General features: G+C 44.8%; 1 protein-coding gene across 2 annotated transcripts in view; it reads left to right on the plus strand.

Annotated features, from left to right (window-relative positions):
* Positions 1 to 419: 419 nt before the first annotated feature.
* The window catches only part of RELB (RELB proto-oncogene, NF-kB subunit), a 91,217-nt gene continuing 68,459 nt past the window's right edge, over positions 420 to 23,177 (plus strand). For both annotated transcript variants that reach the window (XM_068250881.1, XM_068250882.1), the window contains exons 1-2: positions 420 to 1,402; positions 17,829 to 17,891. In XM_068250881.1, the coding sequence (XP_068106982.1) occupies positions 1,381 to 1,402; positions 17,829 to 17,891 (85 nt within the window). In that variant the 5' untranslated portion in view covers positions 420 to 1,380. The remainder of the gene's footprint in view (positions 1,403 to 17,828; positions 17,892 to 23,177) is intronic.

Here is a 23,177-nt window from a genome sequence, read left to right on the forward strand (position 1 = left end):
AAGAGGTATTTGACCTAGCAGGACAAATAACTTCAACAGGGGACAGAACAGGGATGACAGGATGGAGGGAGTACGGAAAGGCTCTATGGTATCCTTCCCTCTACTTAGGGGTGAGCAATGGAATTCTGATAGTGATGGGTCATTCGCGAACGAGCCGGCTCTAAGAGCTGGCTCTTTGCTGCGAACGACAAGAGCCGGTTCTCAGTTTCAAAAGAGCCGATGCCTCAGCTGCCCCACACAGCCCTGCTTTGGTCTGTAATAAAGGGTGCTGAGGCATGTTGGGAGATGTAGTCCTCCTCTAGCAGCTTGTAGGAGTGTATGGGGCGGAGCAGAGCAGTAGCAGGAGGGATTGCACCAGTCAGAGAAGCAGTCTGGAGTTGTCATGGAGACGGGGTGGGGCTTTTACTCCGATTCTGAGTGGTGTCTAGTGATATTTAATGAAGAGCCGATTAAGAGCCGGCTCTTTAATGGGAGCCGATTCACAAGATTCTCTGAGAAGAGCCGGAATTCCCATCACTAAATTCTGATATCAGAGTTTCTTGGAAATTTTTGTCCAATTACAAGACTTGGAAGTACTGGGCCAATCATAGAATCAGTATTGTACTGTGGTAATCAGAATTTCGTGGAAATTTTAGGCCTATCAGAGAGTTTGCAAGTGTACCTGGGTTGTATGAATAATAGTGTACATCCACAAACCGTAGCTGATTCTGCAAAAAAAACCTGGGGGGGGGGGGGACATTCAGTGGAAATTGCAGTCATGGAAATAAGAAAGAAATTTGTCAGAATCAGAAATTGGCATTTCTGACCATCCCTACCTCTACTTAGGTATCTATCCATTATCGAAAGGGAGTTTTCACACTTCAAAATTCACTTCAGAATCTCAATATTATAAGCTAAAGACTGAGCTGAGCTCTCATATAAAAACAGAAGAGTTCTTGCTTAGAAACGAGCTGTAGAGAAGAGGCAGATTTGCTGTACCCGATAAGCACGGCAGGGGGCGCTGCCATAATGGGTTATATGGGCCTATGTTTACATCCATATTACACATTACTGTAAGTATCTGCCAGTTTCCCTTCTCCTCAGTTCCACGTGGTGTGGGAAAAGGGGAAGTCACGTGTTCTCCAGAATTCGGAGGGGGATTTCCTTGGTCCCTCCCCCTCCTTCTGTCACTGAGGTCATCACTCCTGCAGCCAATCAGCGCCGGAGCACAGAGTAGGGGAATTCCAGACTAGAGTGAGGAAGAGTCGAGTAACTTTCTTCTGTAGAATTGGTGACAGTGATATAGCGAGCCTGGTCACATCAGCTTGTGATCCCTCATCTAATAATACTGTATATCTGTCACCCAGCCTTATCATCTATAGGATCTGTACAGCCAGCAGCATGAGGGAGCCGGGCAGGACAGGTAGGTGTGACAGTGACTGTCATCCTCCTATAGAGTGATAATGTGGAGCTGTGCATGTGTGGAACGGCACTTATCCCCAGTGACTGTTTTGGATTTGTACAGAGCGTAGAAAGTCAGACTGACAAACTTGTGTGATGATTTGCAAAGTCGTGATTCAGGCCTCATGCACACTACATGCGATTTCGATTTTTAATCGATTTTCACATGCGATTTCTGATTTTTAATTGATACTGCATGCTGCGTTTTTTCTGTGTTTTTCTTTTGATAGCATCCAGGGAAAATCGCAAATCGGATTTGCAGTGTGCAGGGAGCCAAGGGCCCTTTACTAGCAATCGCTAGCGTTCGCGATTCAGCAAATGTACAAAATTTCAAGTCGATTACTCGATGTTTGCGGTCGCGATTTTGCTATGCTATGGACTGCATAGCAAAATCGCTGCAATAATCGTTCCGCCGCGCGATCGCGATTAGGTAAAAAAACTAATCGCGGTAGTGGAAATGACCTACCGCGATTCCTGTGTTAAAACCAAACCGTAGCGATTTGGAAAATCACTACCGGTTTGCGATTCAGCAAGCGCAAACGCCGTAGTGGAAAAGGGCCCTAAGGGTGCTTTTCCAACTGCTGTGATCCGCTCAAAAAAGTGCATCGCTTGCGTTTTGCAGATCGCAACAGCTATGCAATTAACTTGTAAACCGTGGTGCTCTTTATCCATTAACATGGTTTTAATTTTTTGCAAATGCTAGGAACAACCTGCGCGATTTACGGTGCGACTGCGCATTGTTCACATCGGCTTCAATCGTGGCACATATAAATTGCAGGTTGTGAGATCACAAATTCAGCACGATTGGACTTCCAAGTGGAAAAGTACCCTAATGCTCAGTTCAGACCAATTTTATGTGCATTTAATAGTTGTTTTACATAAAGGAACACTGTCACGAAAAATGTAAAATACATTTGTTCACATACATATAAGAAGTGTATTCTTCCAGATTAAAATGAGCTATAAATTATATTTCTGCTATGTTGCTGTCACTTACAGTAGGTAGTAAAAGTCTGACAGGACCGACAGGTTTTGGACTTGTCCATTTCCTTATGGGGGAGTCTCAGTATTTCCTTCATTCTTTACAAAAACAAAACAAAAGCCTGGAAAGGCTCTATACAAAGATGTCAGTTGGCCTCCCTACCTGTTGTACAATATTCTGGCAGTTGGACTGAGCAACTGCTGTTTACTAAGTGCTTTTGAAAACAAAATCCCTGAGAATCCCCCATGAGGAGATGGACTGGTTCAAAACCTGTCAGCTCTGTCAGAATTTTACTATCTACTGTAAGTGATAGCAACAAAGGAGAAAAGCAATTTATATCTCATTTTACTCTAGGGCAAATGTACATTTTATTCATATGCAAACATACAAATTTAAAATGTTATAATTTTTCGTGATAGTGGTCTCCTTTAACCTGTTTCCGACCTCGTCACGCCGATGGGCGTGGCCGCGGCAGCAGCCCCAGGACCGCCTAACGCCAATTGGCGTAAAATCCTGGGGCTGTAATTTGCATGAGATCGCACGCACGCTGCACGCGCATCTCATGCTCGGAGGGCGGAGCTCCACCCCGCCTTCAGTCTCCGAGTGGCTATTGCCGCTCGGGAGACTGTTAGACGGCGTGATCGCCGTCTATTTACTCTGTGCAGCGCTGCGATCAGCAGCAGCGCTGCACTGGGGACAGCCGTGTGACACGGCTGTCCCCCTGGGGGACAAGAGAGCGATCGGCTCTCATAGGCAGAAGCCTATGACAGCCGATCGCAGTAATTGGCCGGCTGTGGGAAGGGAGGGAAGGGATTTAAAGCAACAGGTTTGTTTTTTGTTTTGTTTTTTTAAAAAGCAGGAACAATAATATTGATTATTAAAAAAAATAAACATGGGGGGAGCGATCAGACCCCACCAACAGAGAGCTCTGTTGGTGGGGAGAAAAAGGGGAGGGGGGGGGGGGGAATCACTTCTGTGCTGTGTTGTGCGGATCTGCAGCTTAGTCTTAAAGCTGCAGTGGCACATTTTACTAAAAATGGCCTGGTCACTAGGGGGTTTAGCCCTGCAGTCCTCAAGAGGTTAAAGGTGTGTAAATAAATAATATTTGATGTATGAATTCATAGATCCTTTGTGACAAACTACTGACTGCTCACTCCCAGTCATCCTTTTTGAAAGGAACCCGAGGTGAGAGTGATATAGAGGATGCCATATTGATTTCCTTTTAAACATTACCAGTTCCCTGGCAGTCCTCCTGATCTCTACCTTTAGCCATAGACCCTGAACAAGCATATGAAAATCGGGTACTCTGACTCAGTTTTACTGGGTTAGCCATATGCGTGTTCCAGGGTTTTGACTCAGACACTACTTATGCCAGAAGATCAACAGGACTGCCAAGGAACTGGCATTGTTTACAAGGAAATAAATATGGCAGCCTCCATATCACTTTCACCTCAGGTTCCCTTATTGCTGTGTAAGCTGCTGTCACGGCTGTCTGCTGACTGATGGCTGTCATAAATAATCCCTGGTTTCAGACTGAGGTTGGAAGCAGGTGGCTGGAGGTTACAGAGGTTCTATGAATTATGGCATCAGGTATTTTCCCTGATTATGCTGCCAGAAGTGACTTTTTTTTTTTTTTTTTTTACAAATCCTGCCCATGCATAATTAATTTAAAGTGTACCTGAGACGAGAAGTGTCTCAGGTTACATACCTACATGGGGCTTCCTTAAGCCCCCGATCGTCCCTCCCTGTCTCTTCGGGTGTCTCTGGTCCCCGGCAATTCAGCCCTAAAGCCTGGCCAAGTAGTGGTTCGTCGCGCATGCGCGTCCTTGGTGCGATCCCACATCGCGCTCCTTTCCCTGGGAGCGTTCTGCACAGATTGCTCCCAGGGACGGGAGCGTGATGGGGGAGCGTGCCCGGCTGGCACAGAACACTCCAGACTATGTGAGCGCGATTGACAGTGGTGCTCTCGCAGGTGCAGTGGATGCCGAGGTCACCATCTGAAACGGAGGGGGGAGGGGATCTTGTGACTCCGGAGCTGTGGCGAGGGACATATCGACTGCCAGGGGCTGGAGGAAGCCCTGGGTAAGTAAAGTGTTTTTTAATTTATTTTTTATTTCCCTGACGATACGTTTAACTACCTTACGACTGCCCAGCATCAATTGGCGGCTGCAAGGTGGCAGCCCCAGGACCGCCTAACGCCGATTGGCGTCAACTCCTAGAGCTGCAGTTTAGCAGGGAATGCGCACTCCGCTCCGTGATCAGCCTGCTAGCTGCGATCGCGACTAGCAGGCTGTTACTAAACGAAAAGGGGAAAGAAATCCGTACAGCACTGCTATCTTGTGCAGCGCTGTACAAGGGACACTCAGCTGTCCTTCAGAGTGGATGGGGATCGAAGCCCTCTCATAGGCTGATGCCTATGAGAGGCGGAGAAGAGGACGGATCGCCTTCCTAATCAAATCAGGACGGGGCAGGGGGGTGGGAAGGAGGGGGAGGGAAAATCAGGCACTGAAAGCCTGAAAAAAGAAAAATCAAAGGATCGCAGGAGCGATCAGACATCTCCAAAGGAATGTCCTGTTAAGGACAAGAAAAGGAGGTAAGATTCATTTGTATGCTGAGTTGTAGGGCTGTGCAGCAACCTGACAAAGCTGCACAGCCCTGTGTTATGAAAAATGGCCTGGTCACTAGGGGGTGTAAGCCTGCAGTCCTGAAGTGGTTAAAGTATGCAATTAAATGCACATTAAAAAAAAAAAAAAAAAAAAAACATTCCGAACTTGGGTTTAATTTGCTTGGGGAATATGTTGTGTTTTACAGGACAGCCCTTGGTATTTATTTTGCATTAGAGCACTTGTCCTAAGAAAGTTCAGTTGTTTGGTGCTCCTGTGGGGTGCAGTGATTGTATATTGTGTTCATATTATGTATTACAGTCAGGGCTTATTCACACTATGGGCGTTGCACAAGGATGCCACAAGTTAAGGCACTTGAACACATTGCCCATATAATTCTATGAACGTTTACATTTCTGCATCAAAATGGCTTAATCTATTAACACGCTGTTTACAGCGAAAATGTGATCATACCATAGAAAATGATGGTACATGGTTATGAAATGGCATGCAGTGTGCACTGCGATACGTATGTCGCTGCATTTAATGGAAATTCAACTTTAGTTATAAAATTAGCATAAGTATAGACTGGTGCTGCACACGTATTTGAAATGTATTCTCTGTAGGCCCATTTTACACTGTTGTGGTGAAATTCTTACAAGACAAGACAAAGGCCTGGTGCACACCAAAAACCGCTAGCAGATCCGCAAAATGCTAGCAGATTTTGAAACGCTTTTTCTTCTTTTTCTGTAGCGTGTCAGCTAGCATTTTGTGGTTTTGGGAAGCGTTTTTGGTGTAGTAGATTTCATGTATTGTTACAGTAAAGCTGTTACTGAACAGCTACTGTAACAAAAAACGCCTGGCAAACCGCTCTGAAGTGCCATTTTTCAGAGCGGTTTGCGTTTTTCCTATACTTAACATTGAGGCAGAAACGCATCCGCAATCTAAAATCTGCAGCAGCCCGGGAGTATGCGTTTCTGCAAAACGCCTCCCGCTCTGGTGTGCAAAAGCCCATTGAAATACAGTACCCTAGCGGATCCGCACCCGCAAGCGGATCGCAAACCGCAGCAGAACCGCTCTGGTGTGCACTAGGCCAGACAGAACATTTAAGCTGTAGGCACTAGGGCATGCTCGGTAGGCAGTAGCCATGTTAGGGAGCCTTGCCTAAGGTCTCCTTACTGAAAAGGTGCTGGCTTACTAAACAGGTTGCCCTGGGATTCCTGTCAGTCTGTGCATGTGTGCCGTGTCCGCGTTTCTGTTGTTCACATTCGCTCCGTCGCCCATTGACTTGCATTGCTACATAATCCATTCGGTTGGCAAAATCATGTGGCAACTCGCTGCAGGCTATGCATTGGGAATGCAGAAGTTTGGATCCTTGTTGCATTGTGTTAAGTGTGCAAGTCTCCATAGACTTACATACCCCTTGCAGCCGGGATGCGGCAGGGAAGCGTAACGCGGGGTGACGCAGTAGCCAATTGTAAAAGGGGCCTTAAGGATACCTTAAAATGGCTACACACTTTGTGTCTGCGATTGTGATTTTCAGTGGGTCCCAGCAGATCTTAGGGCTTTTTTGCATCTCTGAGGTCCTCTGTATGCAGCATGTTTTGGGTAGGAACACACTAGGCAGTGCAGGAAAAATAGCATTTTGCTGCATATGCGTTTTTAGAGCATTTTCTGTGCGTTTAAGTTTTTGTTTCCGCACATGCGTTTCGCTTGTGTTTTGTGTGTGTTTTAATGCGGTTTGGATATATAAGTCGCATATGCGTTTTGTATGCGTTTTACATGCATGTTTTTATGCGTTTTATGCAAATCATTAAGAAGTCATCAGGAAGCAGAAATATATCATCAAATTTGTTTTTGGTTTTTTTTGGTTATTTTAACATACAAAAAATACAAAACGCATAAAAAACGGACTAAAACGCAATACCGCTGCGTCACCATTGACTTTTATTATGTGCATAGATGTGTTTTGGAAAAATATGCAGCAAAACCAGCGTTTTTAAAAACGCACATTGCAGAACGCAAACATGCGATTTTTAATGCGGCCTATTGACTTGCATTATGTGCGTTTTCCGTAACACTAGCGTTTCTGCCTTGTGTGTTCCTCGCCTTCTGGATAGTATGAGTGAATATGGCCACACTGCATAGATACCAGGCTTTGAATGAATGCGTGTGTTATAACATGCACAGTGTGCATTGCAGCACTCACGGAATACAGATATCGATCATAAGCGGCAGTTTCAGTAACGGGGATCTCTTGCTTGATTTGGCTGCACAGCTGAAAGTTGTCCAGCAATCACCCACGTGACTTGGCACATAGAGTTGTGTTCTGAGCTTATCACTGGTTTATTAATAGCAATATCACGATGAAATAACTTGTGTTATTGTTTATGATTACATTGATTTACCGTCAAGCCTCTTCCTGTTTTTCTCTATAGCTGTTCACTTTCTATTCTGATGCTCCAGCTTTTACTGCCTTTACAGCAAACATTGTGTAAGAAATCGGCCTTGCAGTTCTTGTTTTTTACTTTGTAAAGGATACACTAGGCGACGTGACATGATGAGATAGAGGTGTCTGTACAGTGCCAAGCACACAAATAACTGTGCTGTGTTCCTTTTTTTCTTTCTGTGCCTGAAAGAGTTAAACATCAGGTATACAAGTGACAGTTTCTGTCCAGGTGGGACTATAGCTTAATCCTCACTGATAAGGAATTACTGCCGTAAAGCTGAAGAAAATGGCTACTGAGAACAGGAAAGTGAGAAAAGGGTCAATAGTTCATAGATTTTAGCTCTGGTATACTTCAATGAATGTGTCATTGAACAGATACAATGAAGGAGTAAAAACCTAAAAAGTAGATTTAAATATAAAATAAGACTGTAGGATAGCTAGAAAAAAAATATTTTTTAGGTGAAGGAGGATAGATGCAATTGTTAATCTGATCATCTTATTTTCACTTCATGTTTCCTTTAAGAGGACACTTCAGCAATTGGTGTTCTTATTTCCATCATATTTTTTGTATTTCTGGATCACTGGTGGCTCATTTTCCCCATGTATGTCTTTTATTTAGCCTTCTATGAATAAACATACATATATCCAGGCACATCGCCTCTAGTTAGGACATTAAATAAATTATTAAGGAAAGGGAGGTGCTGAAGGAGGTGTGGCTAGAAAACAGCAAAAATCAATTAACCCTTCGCACTCTCACATGCAAATGTTCAAACAAATGCATTCACAGATTTATTCATCCAGGTACAACTGTTATCCCTACAGCTAAATGAAAAGCCAGGGTTTTAGTTCACAGAAGAATGCATTCTTATGCTTAATCACCTATACTGCGCAGAAGTACCCAGGTAAACATAGGTGTCCTAACTCTGGCCCTGTAACATGCATAGTGCAGACATGCAAACACATTCATTGCATCAAACCTATCAATGGATTAGGAGCACACATCCTAACTTCCTCTCCTGGGAAAGACAGTGCATCTTACCAATCGCACAAGGGAGCTAATGTTATGTGTCCATGTGCACCATGCGCATACACCAGCATAAGCTGTCTGCATGCTGACAAACATACAGGGGAAGGGGGGAGTGCACCGAATTGGACCCTAGCCTTCTAGAGCGCCCACCCCCCATTCTGCACAATGTTGGCTAGATAGGTGGCATAGTGGATGCTGATATCAGCATGAGTTGATCAATATCACATCTGACTGCTGTTTTCTGCTTTCATGATCAATGTTTTAATTATTTCCAAGAAGAAAGTGGCTTAAGGGGTTCAGACACTGGTGATTTGAGCCATAGATAGACGGCCGATTCGACCTCTCTGATCCAATCGGCTAGAAATCGATGCAGCAGGAAGCATGATTGATCGGCCGATTGATCGATTTCCAGCCGATTTCGATTGATTTGCTCGATCGGTATAGATGGAATATCTAGGTCGATCGGCTGCTGGCAGCAGATCGATGGCCCATAGAGTAGCATTGGATCAAATGGTGCAATATAGCATTTCGATGGATTTTCAGTAGAAATCTGTTCCTAGTGTGTGGCACACATCAGATTCCTGTCAGATTCGACTAGACAGGCATCTAACAGAAATCTATCTGATGGTCAAATCTGCTGCAAATCTATAAGTGTATGGCCACCTTTAGGTTGAAATAGGTTGAAATCCATAGTCACGACCATATGTGCACCTACTGTACTATTAGACACAATAGATTGAAATATGTAAAACTACTAAGCCACACACTACATCGATTGATACACAGCAGATTCAATCACTGAGATCAAATCTGCTGTGAAATCCTTAATGCAAATGTTGACCGAGTTCCTTCCGAAATTGATTGATCCAGTTGATCTGTCCTGGTGGAAAATTTTGCGTGATTGCCAGCGCGTCACAAGCGAGTCATTAGCGGCATTCGATTCGGCGACGACCGACGCAGCAACATCACCTGTCTCCCGGCGCTAGTCTCCGGGTCCATGCTGTCCCTTTCTCTGGCTGACCTTCTTCTCCATCTCCTCTTCACTTCCTGTCCCGTCCTGTGAGAAGGGGAAGTTCAAACAGTAGAGCGCCCTCTACTGTTTTACCTGCCGTGGGAGCACACGGGGCGGCGAGGCAGGCAGAGGCAGGGACAGCTCCACAGGTTGTGAATCGATTTCATGCTGAATATTGAAAAATCTATTTTTTACTTAATTTGCTGCTATGGGTAGTAGTATGATGTGGGTGGAACAAGGGCACAGAGAGAGGACTTAAAGGCTCTATGGGATTCTTCCTCTACATAGGTAAGTATATTTTATTTATTTATTTATTTGTGTCACTTCAGGTTTACTTTTAGTCATAATGTTTGATTTACTCAGCTGTTTGCTACTTTATTTCCCTGCAAGAGGACAATTGTCCCTTCAAACAATCACAAGAGTTTGTTCCAGGCGATAAAAATCCACTGTACAATCCATGAGTGGCTTTAAAGAGACACTGAAGCGAAAAGAAATATATGATATAATGAATTGGTTGTGTACTATGAATAATTACTAGAAGATTAGCAGCAAAGAAAATATTCTCATATTTTTATTTTCAGGTATATAGTGTTTTTTCTAACATTGCATCACTCTATAATATGTGCAGATTACACAACACTCAGCATTCAAAATGATTCTTTCAGAGCAGTCTGTGAAGTAATGACCTCTCCTCTAGCAGAGGAAAAGTAAACAGTTCAATTACAGTTGAGATAATAAAAGTCAGATAACAACCCTCTCCACGACTAAATTAGTCGGAGAGCTTAATAGCTTTTTTGCATAGAGATAACAACTGGAGTTTCTCAACTCTTCCTGTACTGGAAACAATTACACTGATGTATCTGATCTTAATGTTTTATTTCTTAGCTGTACTACACATACAAATCATAATATCATCATTTTTTTTTCGCTTCAGTGTCTCTTTAAATATCCAAAATTGTGCTGGTCCTGTGCTGAATTACCATAACTGACCATTATTTATTTATTTTTTTGTTCATGTTCACTTCCTATTGATGTTAAGATAAGAAACGAGGGACTAGGCCTCACTTGGAAAAAAACAAAGCAATTATTAAAAAAATGAAATTCTCTTACACTTTAACTCTTTCTGCTGACATGCTGCACTGACACAATAAACTGTAAGGGCTGGAACCCACAGGAGCGCTTTTGGCAGCACTGCGATACGCTAGCAGTTTGCCAAAACGCTGGGCTAATGTTAATGGATGGGGCAACTTCCACAGGAGCGTTTGCGTTTCTCAGAAACGCAAACGCAGGACGTGCAGCATTTTGGGAGCGTTAGCGCTTCAATGTAAAGTATTGAACCGCTAGCGGAAACGCTCAGCAAAACCTAAACTGAGCGGTTTTGCTAGCGTTTTGCGGTTCAGCACACTGTAACAAAATGAAAAATAATTTACAGGACCGATCAGGATAAAAACGCAAAACGCTAGGCACCCGCTGGGGAAAAAAATACAATGTTGCAAAACACGACCAAAAACGCGCATGAATCCGCTTGCAAACCGCTCAGACAAAACGCTAGCGGTTGCGTTTTGCGTTTGCGGTTTTCAGTGGGTTCCAGGCCTAAGAGTGTATTCTCTCTTTTCTGTGCATAGTGCTGACACCAAGATGGCAGCTCCCACACAGGCTAAAAAAAAAGTCAGCAAACATCAGCTGCTTTAAAGAAGGATTGTCAGCTATAAAATCAAATTCCATTTACCCACTGCTTTGTGTTTATTATGTAGTCTGAATTGCAAGCATTCCAAATAATCATAAATGTTTCTGCCTTAAAGAATATTAGCTCAGCCTGGCTCTATTCTGGTACATTGCTGAGGAGAAGAAAGCGTATTATCTCCTCTCCCACATTCCTGCTCCTCATTGATTGGCTGAGTGCAGTTCAGTGTGACAGGCTGAGGCTGAGAAGGGAAATACACCTCACTGCTCTGCAGAAGCTGCTGAAATATAATATATGTTGTCCTCATATGTGTTTACAAAGCAAGCTAGATTTGACAGTGCAATTTCTAAGAGAAAAAAGTAAGGTGTGAAATTACATTAGGATTGGATTCAGTCCTTGACAGTAATGATGGAAAATGCCTGGAACATTTTTCTCTTACTTTATAAAATTCACTGAAATCACAACGCGGACAGTACAAAAACATATATTATGTTAGTAGAACAAGTATTTATCTACTTATATATGTGTTAGTGTCCCTGCTGCTTTAAGTTCTATGCTCTAATACTAGCATCTCCAATATGCACAGTGCAAACACTAAGGCCTAGTGCACACCAGAGCGGTTCTGCTGCGGTTTGCGATCCGCTTGCGGCTGCGGATCCGCTAGGGTAATGTATTTCAATGGGCTGGTGCACACCAGAGCGGGAGGCGTTTTGCAGAAACGCATACTCCCGGGCTGCTGCAGATTTTGGATTGCGGATGCGTTTCTGCCTCAATGTTAAGTATAGGAAAAACGCAAACCGCTCTGAAAAACGGCACTTCAGAGCGGTTTGCCAGGCGTTTTTTGTTACAGTAGCTGTTCAGTAACAGCTTTACTGTAACAATACATGAAATCTACTACACCAAAAACGCTTCCCAAAACCGCAAAATGCTAGCTGAAACGCTACAGAAAAATAAGAAAAAGCGTTTCAAAATCTGCTAGCATTTTGCGGATCTGCTAGCGTTTTTTTGGTGTGCACCGGGCCTAACTCTGCACCTATATTGACAGTAAACCAGCAGCATCTTGTTTTGATTCTTCTTTGAAAGTTGTCCTTCTATGATCTTTCTGTAGACTGCTACTCTCTTGTTGTAGACCGTGTCTTTACAGTTACTCATCATCACTGATCTTATCAGCACTTCAGCATGCACTGAGCATAGACTAGTGTGGAGTCATTTCATAATGTAAACAGTGTGAGTCATATGACACTAAAATAAGTAATGTAAATATACAGTACTGTATTGCATTATTTATTACAGGTTGATTTTAAAATATTATAACTATACTTATTGACACGATTTGCAGATCGATGGGGCAATGTGATTAACTTATTAATCATGGTTCCCTTTTACCACTCAAGCAATTAGATTTTGCGCCAAATGAAAAACACACTGAATGCAGCATTTTTCTTGCAATTGTGCTAAGTGATGGAAGTGCAAGAAAATAGCATAGCAATGCCCAAATAAATGGGGAGACCCAGAGCCGGGACAAGGTCCTTCAGCACCCAAGGCTGAGACAGCAAAGTGCGCCCCTCCATCCCTGCCACCCAGCCATCACACACTGATTGCTATTAGACTAAGAGGTGCCACAGGGCCCACAACCTCCCCAACACCTTAATATCTAGTTATCTGGCTTGCAGTCACTGCTATGTATGCCCTTTTCTTATTTCTTTGTGCTTCAAACACAATTGGGAATGACAGCAGAATGAATTGTGCGCCCCCTCCTACACTGTGCCCTGAGGCTGGAGCCTCTTCAGCCTCTGCCTCGGCCCGGCCCTGGGGAGACCTGGCAGGCGGTGCAATGAGATTTTCAATCAATTTCATGGTGAAATCTATTGCAAATCTGTGTGTAGAATGTTAAAGGGAATGTCCAGGATGAATAAAAAGTAAAAATCTACTTACCTGGGGTTTCCTCCAGCCCTTGGCAGCCATCCTGTGCCCTCGCCACAGCTCCGCTCCCCGCCAGTGGTCCTAAGTCCCCTCCAGTACAAGAGGCCTACTTGCATTCAAGCTCACGTAGCCGCACTGACGTCATCCGGACTGTACTTTGCAGTAGCTCTGCGCCTGCGCAGTACAGTCGGGATGACGTCAGTGCGACTCAGTGTGCCGCATGGTGAAGCGCAAGCAGATGCCGACCTGGCGAGATCGGCATCTGCACCGGAGGGAACTGCGAGCCACCGGAGCTGCGGCGAGGGCACAGGGCGGCTGCAAGGGGCTGGAGGAAGCCCCAGTTAAGGCCCCGTTCACACTTGCGGTTTTGTCAAAACCGCACCGGATGTCCGGACCGCACCGGAGCCGGACCGGACCTGATCCGTACGGTTCCTATCCGGATCCGGTCCGTTTGCATTCGGTTTCCGTGCGGTGTGAACACGGTTGCGGTCCGGATCCTGTTTCTTAAGGAGATACCATCCTGTAAATACCTGGGGTCTGGGAGGTCAGCAGAAGGGTCTGGGGTCATTGTTGGAGACAGGTGGACGTGTGGAGACCATCCGTGGATACAGAGACTGCAGTTGGGACCATGGATCCAGGCATTTTTTACTCGTAAACCTGGGAATTCTCTCCTTCCTGTTGTTCGCCTCCTCGTTATCAGACATCAGACATGTTGCTGCCAAAACGAGCTCCAGCATGAAATCGCTGCTGCCCCACTCTTTGAACGCTTGGCCCATGTGGTCCCCATCCAAAATGCATAGGAAGTGGGGTAGAACGTCCGGTTTTTGTAGCCAGTGTGTTGTGCGCTCTCCGGCTCTCATTGCTTTGTATTGGCCGGATGGTGCAGTCCGGCTCCGCTCCGGATACGGCTGCCGGAGGAGCCGGACCAAAAAATAGCGCATGTTGGAACGGACGCCGGAGTCCGGATCCGGTCCGGATCCGGTCCGGCTCCGGTCCGGCAGAACGGACGCATGTGAACGGACGCATAGGCTTTCATTGCTATTGCCGTGCGTCCGTTCCGTCCGTTCTGCAAGCGGTCCGGCTCCGGCACGGCGATTCCGGACGGCCACCGCTAATGTGAACCGGGCCTTAGTAGATTTTTTTACTTTTGATTTAACCTGGACATTCCCTTTAAAGGATTCAAGCAGATAGATCTCTTTGATCAGATAATGATCCTAGAGGGATCTCTCTGGTGGCCCCCATTGATCAGTGTATGAGTTTGAAGGAGGAAGTAATGGTTATGTGGACTGCAAGTGGAATGACTAAAGCCGGCAGCAGAGGTAAGTTAACCCTCCCCCGGTTAAGCCGGCGGACAGGTAATGTATTGCTGCAGGCTGGGGAGCACACAGGGGGCGGCGAGCAAGCGGCAGCGGCACTTCCACAGGTTGCGAATCAGTTTCATGCTGAAATCGATTCAAAATCTGTTTGCAGTAATGGGCAGCCAGTAGATCTCTCTCTGATCAGATACGATCAGAGAGGCATCCATCTGTTGCTCGATCTGGTGGCAATCAACCAGTGTATGGCAAACATTACATAGAAGTTGTGTCTCCTGTTTCAGTTTGAACAAATGTTTTAAATGCAGATCTAGGAGCAGCACTAAGCCCAGATTGCGGTCCTTGGATTTAGTTAGGAAGTGCTGTGGAAGCACAGGGTGGACTCTGCAGGCAGCACACTGGTACAAGGGCTGATGTGAGGCCTCTGGTATGTGTGGATGCATCATGTTTAAGATATTGAAATGTTTTGTGAGGTGATGTCAGCGCTTGGTCTTCTCAGTTTATAAATCGTTGGACTTCTGCACAGGACAGGCCCTGCAGTATCTGATGAGTATCTAATACTAATCCCATGGAGCCATATCAATCCATGCCATGCACTGATGAGGACCAAAAAGTCTGAAACAAGCTGTATACCTGTCAGATTGATGTGACTCTGTGAAATGTATTAGCTACAAGCTCACTATACACCAGCACTTCTGGATGTGCAGCCTTGCTTTCAGGGGCAGAGAGAGATCATTTGCATATTCAAGAGTGATGCATCATGGGAAGCCACAGTTGCTCACTTAAAATATCACAAATATCTTCTGTTTCAGCTTAAAGCAAACCTGAACTGAAATTTAAAAGTCCAAATAAACATACACACGTCTTACTTACCTAGTAGTCTACTCCTCAGTCTCTTTCTCTTCTACTGAGTCATGTTTGTCCACTGTGAATAATGGAAATCTCCATCCTCCATTTTGAAAATGGCCGTTACCCCATACCCCCATAACACCTTCCTGGTCAGCACACTGTTAAACTGTAATATCATCCACATGAGCCATAGGGAAACATGGACATTACCTTGCACATCAGTGGTTCTTTCAGTTATAGCTGACAGCAACTGATATACAGTGGCTTGCAAAAGTATTCGACCCCCTGAAGTTTTCCACATTTTGTCATATTACTGCCACAAACATGAATCAATTTTATTGAAACTCCATGTGAAAGACCAATACAAAGTGGTGTACACGTGAGAAGTGGAATGAAAATCATACATGATTCCAAACATTTTTTTAAACAAAAATAACTGCAAAGTGGGATGTGCGTAATTATTCAGCCCCCTGAGTCAATACTTTGTAGAGCCACCTTTTGCTGCAATTACAGCTGCCAGTCTTTTAGGGTATGTCTCTACCAGCTTTGCACATCTAGAGACTGAAATCCTTGCCCATTCTTCTTTGCAAAACAGCTCCAGCTCAGTCAGATTAGATGGACAGCATTTGTGAAAAGCAGTTTTCAGATCTTGCCACAGATTCTCGATTGGATTTAGATCTGGACTTTGACTGGGCCATTCTAACACATGGATATCTTTTGTTTTAAACCATTCCATTGTTGCCCTGGCTTTATGTTTAGGGTCGTTGTCCTGCTGGAAGGTGAACCTCCGCCCCAGTCTCAAGTCTTTTGCAGACTCCAAGAGGTTTTCTTCCAAGATTGCCCTGTATTTGGCTCCATCCATCTTCCCATCAACTCTGACCATCTTCCCTGTCCCTGCTGAAGAGAAGCACCCCCAGAGCATGATGCTGCCAGCCCGCCACCACCATATTTGACAGTGGGGATGGTGTGTTCAGAGTGATGTGCAGTGTTAGTTTTCGGCCACACATAGCGTTTTGGATTTTGGCCAAAAAGTTCCATTTTGGTCTCATCTGACCAGAGCACCTTCTTCCACATGTTTGCTGTGTCCCCCACATGGCTTGTGGCAAACTGCAAATGGGACTTCTTATGCTTTTCTGTTAACAATGGCTTTCTTCTTGCCACTCTTCCATAAAGGCCAACTTTGTGCAGTGCACAACTAATAGTTGTCCTATGGACAGATTCCCCCACCTGTGCTGTAGATCTCTGCAGCTCGTCCAGAGCCGAACACGGAGAGCGCTGATCAGAAATGCAGTTAAGAGGCCCATGGTGGGCCTCTGTACTGCATTTCTGATCAGCGCTCTCCTTGTTCGGCCTGTGAGTTTAGGTGGACGGGCTTGTCTTGGTAGGTTTACAGTTGTGCCATACTCCTTCCATTTCTGAATGATCACTGGAACAGTGCTCCGTGGGATGTTCAAGGCTTTGGAAATCTTTTTGTAGCCTAAGCCTGCTTTAAATTTCTCAATAACTTTATCCCTGACCTGTCTGGTGTGTTCTTTGGACTTCATGGTGTTGTTGCTCCCAATATTCTCTTGGACAACCTCTGAGGCCGTCGCAGAGCAGCTGTATGTGTACTGACATTAGATTACACACAGGCGCACTCTATTTAGTCATTAGCACTCATCAGGCAATGTCTTTGGGCAACTGACTGCACTCAGACCAAAGGGGACTGAATAATTAGGCACACACCACTTTGCAGTTATTTATTTGTAAAAAATGTTTGGAATCCTGTATGATTTTGGTTCCACTTCTCACGTGTACACTACTTTGTATTGGTCTTTCACCTGGAATTCCTATAAAATTGATTCATGTTTGTGGCAGTAATGTGACAAAATGTGGAAAACTTCAAGGGGGCCAGAAACTTTTGCAAGCCACTGTATTTAAGTTCTGGAAAAATCCTGTCAGAAATGAAAGGAATCATTGTAAGAAGAAAATGGTAAGCTTCTGAGAGAAACTGACGGCAAGGCAAGTGTGTAATATTCATTAGCAGATACCTCATGTGGTTATTTTAAATAATTTTACTTGGTTCAGGTACCCTTTAAAACCATTAGCATCTTATTAAATATTTTAAATTAATATTGTTCGCAATGATATAGTACATGTATGTTCTACAACACATGAGAAATCAGGAAAACATGTTCTCATAAAACACTAGGGTGACAGCGGCTGGGGCGGCATGGTGGCATCACAAGGCCAATTCCTGCAATATTTTATGCTGAAATCGAGCAGGAATCGGCCTGCAGTCTTTCTCCGATTAGATTTCATCAGAGAGTTCTGTCTCTTGGTCGAATCTGCCCATCATCTCTAGATGTATGGCTACCTATAGGAAGATGGGCAAAGGGGTTTAGTTTCAAACTACTTACTCTCCCTCTAAACAAAGACACAGTTAGCCGCTATTAGACACATCCTCCCTACAATACTTACAGCTGTAATCTGCACGCAGAATTTTCCTATGAGCCCTGCTAAGTTGATGTATGAAGTGTAAATTCATTTCTCTCTGTTTTCCTTAGGTCATCATTACCTTGCTTCCCACGATACTCTAGGGTCTGTGGTCCTTCCTACACATTCGCTAGGTAAGTAAATTTAGTCCTATAGTTCTCTAGCTGATACTGACTTGTCCAGCAAGGGAAAGAGTGATCCATGTGTTAACCACTTTATCCACCAGTACAGTATATCTATGTCATTTGTGATTTAATCTAAGCCACGAGGACGTACAGCAAATATACTGTAAGTCTTGTAGCAGAAAGCACAGCTGTCCACGATTGCACTTGCTCCTGTGCACACCTTCGGCACTATCTGCTGCAGCACTAATTGGTGAAAGGGAATATTTGTTCCTTGATCCAATAAGTTTGATTTTTCCCAATAAAATACTTTTTATTTTTTTCTCAGTTCATAATGAAAACAAATAAATATACACTGTAGCATTACTTCAGAATCCAATATCCTCACCATAAATTGTAGAAGGAACATAATCTAAGTTTTGTGATAAACGGTAGAAATAGCCAAACAAAATTTGTGTTTTTTATCTACAGTAGCGCTTTTTAGTGGTAAAACTGAGAAATAATGTGTTTTTTCTAAATGTTTTTCCTATTTTTCCTATTAAAATGCATAGAAAACAAAACAAAAAATGCCATACAATGAAAGCCTAGTTTGTCTTGACAAAAAACTATATAGCTTTCATTTAGGTATCATAAGTAGGGATAAAGTTATTGTTGATTAAATAGGGACATGGCTAAAATGTCAAAACTGCTCTGGTCCATACGGCGGAAACAGGTCTAGATGCGAAGTGAAATAACTAATCAATAATTCTTGTTCCCTAATCTGATGGCTGTGAACCTAACTTTGTTATGGGCTATGCTGAACATAGGTTTTGAACTTTGTCGTTTTGAATTTAATCTATATTTCACTTTATTAGTCAGCATTTCTTGTCCTATGTGTTACTGCTGGCAGAAACTGCTGACGTGATAACATTATGATGTGAAAGCTATTTGTTTGGCCTGCCCTGGAGAAATGATAGTTGGCAGTTGACTGTGAAGTTTGCAAAATTTCCCCAGCTAAGTAGTATGTCTCCGGGAGGAGGACTAGAATAGCACTGTATTGCTTTCCATGTGTAATGGAGGAAATCAAGTAATTATTATTAGAAATTAATTTATTGCATCCTGAAACAAATTACTATAGGAGTGTCCTCTCCCCGCATACAAGAAAAAAAAAAAAAGACACGGGATTGCCGCAAGTAGAATATCGCTACAATTATATATATAATTATATATTATATATATATATATATATATATATATATATATATATATATATATATATATATATATATATAATAATTATAATATTCAGATATTAAAATATTGGTAATGTTTACCGATATTTTACTATGGCTAAACCTAACCCTACTCTCACACAGAACCCTCCCTCTCTACCAAAGCCTAACCCTAACCCCCCCCCCCCTGGAATTGCCTAACCCTAGGACCCTCTCTGGTAGTACCTTGCCTAACCCTAAGACTTACCCCCCCCAGGGGTGCCTAACCCTACGGGTAAGAAAGGTAACAAGTCTATTGACTTTCATGTTACCTTTCACATTAGACAAAGCGTTCCAGAGCATTACATTGTAATGCATCTGAAAGCTTTTAATTGTATGGCACAAGCATTTCCCGTCGTGTGAATTAGAACTAGTGTGGCTGATACACGTTGAGCCGCAATTTCCCGACGTCATGCCGTAGGTCATAACGCATGCACAAAATCGGGGTTGTGCATGCGTTAGCTAGTGTGAAAGAGCCCTAAAACACTGGTGGGGCCTAATCCTAAGACCTCACTCTGGGTTTGCCTGACCCCCCACCAGGGCTGTGGAGTCGGTACAAAAATCTTCCGACTCCTCAGTTTATGAAACCAAGACTCCAACTCCGACTCCGGGTACCCAAAATGGCTCAGACTCCGACTCCTCGACTCCGACTCCTTAGTCTACTACTTAACAGGGCTGTGGATTTTGTACAAAAATCATCCGACTCCTGACTCCGACTCCTCAGTTTATGAAATCAACGACTCCAACTCCGACTCTGGGTGCCCAAAATTGCCCGACTCCTCGATTCCGACTCCAACTCTGACTCCACAGCCCTGCCCCCCACCCCTGGTGCCTAACCCCAAGACTACCCCCCCCGGGTGGTGCCTAACTTTAGGAACCCCCCCTGGTGGTGCCTATGTTTCATACTCCATTGGTGCCTAACTCTGTCGTAAAGCTGCAATATGCGGCAAAGAAGGTAAACTGCTTCATTTCATAGCGGGCGCTCCAAATTTCCAATCTTTGCCTCAAATTGTAGCTTATATAATGAGCACCTATGGCAGTGCTGTGTTTTCCGTAAGGGCTCCTGCACCCTTTTTTCCCTGATTCTCCTCTGCCTTCCTTCCTGATACTGATTCTGCATTCCTTTAGCCTCACGATGTTGCAAGTCACAGGAATGCATTTTTAGAGTAACCCCTGAGTGTTATCATTTGTCTAAACAATTTTAATTCTCTTTAGTTCTTATCACCTATGTTTGATAAATCCTCTCTATAATTGAGCTTTGAATAGGGCCAGTGGCGAAGCTATACATCCACAGGCTCCAGTGCAAGTACTGCAATGATGCTCGCCGCTAAAGTACAGTAATGCCATACTGCCTACTCAGGGGAGATTTGGGCGCAGCAGGTGCCACCATAGGCCATAATAGGAATTACGGCTATAGCGACACTCATCGAGTAACTTGGGCACCTTCAAAAGACAGAACTCACATTTCTTTTAAAACACTGTAATTTGGCAACCAGCAATAGCTGAAAGCTGAATTACATCATTTCCCGCCATTCACGTGAACCTGGGGGGGGAATAGTAATTAACGCCGCTGGGACTTGTGCAGGAGCAGGGTAGGCCATATATCGGCTTTATTCTGCGCCCAAATCTCCTGGCGGCATATTCATTGGACAGTATTTATCCATATCCATACCAGCAGTGGTAGATTGACAGGCCATAGCATTGCACGACATTATTATTTATTGTATTTATAAAGCGCCAACATATTACGCAGCACTGGACATTAGTTCAGGTTACAGACAGTATCTAGGAGTGACATACAGCAAAATGACAATACATGAATACAAGAAAGACCAGATCACGCAGCACAGTAGGAGTACAAGGTAATGCTCAGTCAGTCACTGGATGGGAGCATGGAGATTAGGCAAGTTAGGTTCACTCAGATGCATAGTATGAGTTCACAGTAATGGAGGTGCATGATCAGGTAGGACACAAAAGGAGGAGGACCCTGCCCAAAGGCTTACAATCTAGAGAGAGAGGTAAGGACACGAAAGGTAGGGGACCAGAGTTTAGCTGTGGGTTTAGAGCACTTGTGAGGGGTAGTAGGCCAGAGTGAAAAGGTGAGTTTTGAGGGCTTTCTTGAAGATGTTGAAAGAGGGGATGCCCTAATGGGTGGGGGTAGGGAGTTCCATAGTGTTGGAGCAGCTCTTGAGAAGTCCTGGAGGCGTGCGTGGGACTGGGTGATGTGGGGGGCAGTTAGGCGAAGTTCATTGGAAGAGCGGAGGGAGCGGCTAGGTGTGTACCTCTGAGTAAGATCGGAAATGTAGGTTGGACAGGTTTTGTGGACAGATTTGTAGGTCAGACACAGTATCTTGAATCTGATTCTGGACTGGATAGGAAGCCAGTGGAGGGATTCAAGGAGGGGATCCGCCGTGGTGGAGGGATGGGAGTAGTGGATAATTCTGGCTGCCGCATTTATGATGGACTGCAGTGGGGCTGTTCGGGTCATAGGGAGACCAGACAGAAGGGCATTGCAGTAGTCAAGGCGGGAAATTATGAGGGCATGGATGAGGAGTTTGGTGGTGGCAGAGGTCAGGAAAGGGCGAATCTTACAGATGTTACGAAGGTGTAAGTTGCAGGACTTTGTGAGGTTTTGTATGTGGGGAGTGAAGGAGAGTGCAGAGTCCAGGGTGACACCCAGACAGCGGGCTTGAGAGGTAGGGCGAATGGTAGTGTGGTTAATAGTGACATGCACATCTGGGAAGTTCATGGATGGCCGAGGTGGGAAGATCATAAATTCCGTTTTGTCTAGATTTAGTTTCAGGAACCTAGCGGACATCCAGGAGGAGATGGCTGATAGGCAGGAGGAGACCTTGTCCATGGTAGTGGTGGATATGCCAGGGGTGTGGAGGTAGAGCTGGGTGTCATCTGCATACAGATGATAGTTAAAACCCATGGAGGAGATAACCTTGCCAATGGAGGATGTGTATAGTGTGAACAGTAGGGGGCCAAGGGCCGAGCATTGGGGGACTCCCACCGAGAGGTGGTTGGGGGTGGACGAGGACTCATTGAAGGCGGTCGTGAAGGAGCGGTTGGAGAGGTAGGGTGAAAGCCAGGTCGGTGCGAGATTGTGAATGCCCATAGACTGGAGGGACTGGAGGAGTAGGGGATGATCTACTATGTCAAAAGCTGCTGAAAGGTCAAGGAGGAGGAGAATGGAGTATTTACCTTCAGCTTTAGCTAAGGCAAGGTCATTGACCACTTTGTTGAGAGCAGTTTCGGTTGAGTGGGCAGGCCGAAATCCAGATTGCAGTGGGTCTAGCAGTGAGTTGGCATTGAGGTACTGGGTTAGACGTTTATGAACCAGACGCTCAAGGAGTTTTGAGGCAAAGGGAGGAGGGAGATAGGGCGGTAGTTGGAGGGTAGTGAGGGGTCGAGGGAGGGTTTCTTGAGCAGGGGTAATACAGTGTCCTGCTTGAAGTCTGAGGGGAAGGTGCCAGTGGATAGGGAGAGGTTGAACAGGGTAGTGAGGACTGGGGCCAATTCAGTGAAGTGAGGCTGGAGTAAATCAGAAGAGATGGGGTCAAGTGGGGAAGTAGTGGTATGGGAAGTCTGCAGTAGGTGGTTGACTTCCTCAATGGTAGTAGGAGTGAAGGATGTGAGGGGAGGATAGGGTGGAGGAGGAGCTGGTTGGGAGGGGATGGGAGGTGAAGATTGGAGATTGGATATTTCCTGACGGATGGAGACAATTTTGTTGGTGAAGTGGGTGGCTAAATCTGTGGCAGAGAGGGAGGAAACAGAGGGTGGGGGGGGGGGGAGTTTAAGCAGAGAGTTGAAAGTGGCAAAAAGACACCAGGGGTTGGAAGCTTGTGCTCCAATGAGCTTGGTAAAGTATTCCTGCTTCGCATGAGCAAGGGCGGTGTGGAACTGCAGCAGGTTAGTCTTGTACTGTAGGAAATCCTGGTTAAGTCTAGTTTTCCTCCATCTCCGTTCAGTGGCGTGTTTTCCTCTGGAGGTTGCGAGTATGGGTAGTGCGCCAGGGCTGGGGGTTAGGGGGTCGGTTGCGGAA

This window comes from Hyperolius riggenbachi, chromosome 8, assembly GCF_040937935.1.
Source record: "Hyperolius riggenbachi isolate aHypRig1 chromosome 8, aHypRig1.pri, whole genome shotgun sequence".
Classification (NCBI taxonomy): domain Eukaryota; kingdom Metazoa; phylum Chordata; class Amphibia; order Anura; family Hyperoliidae; genus Hyperolius; species Hyperolius riggenbachi.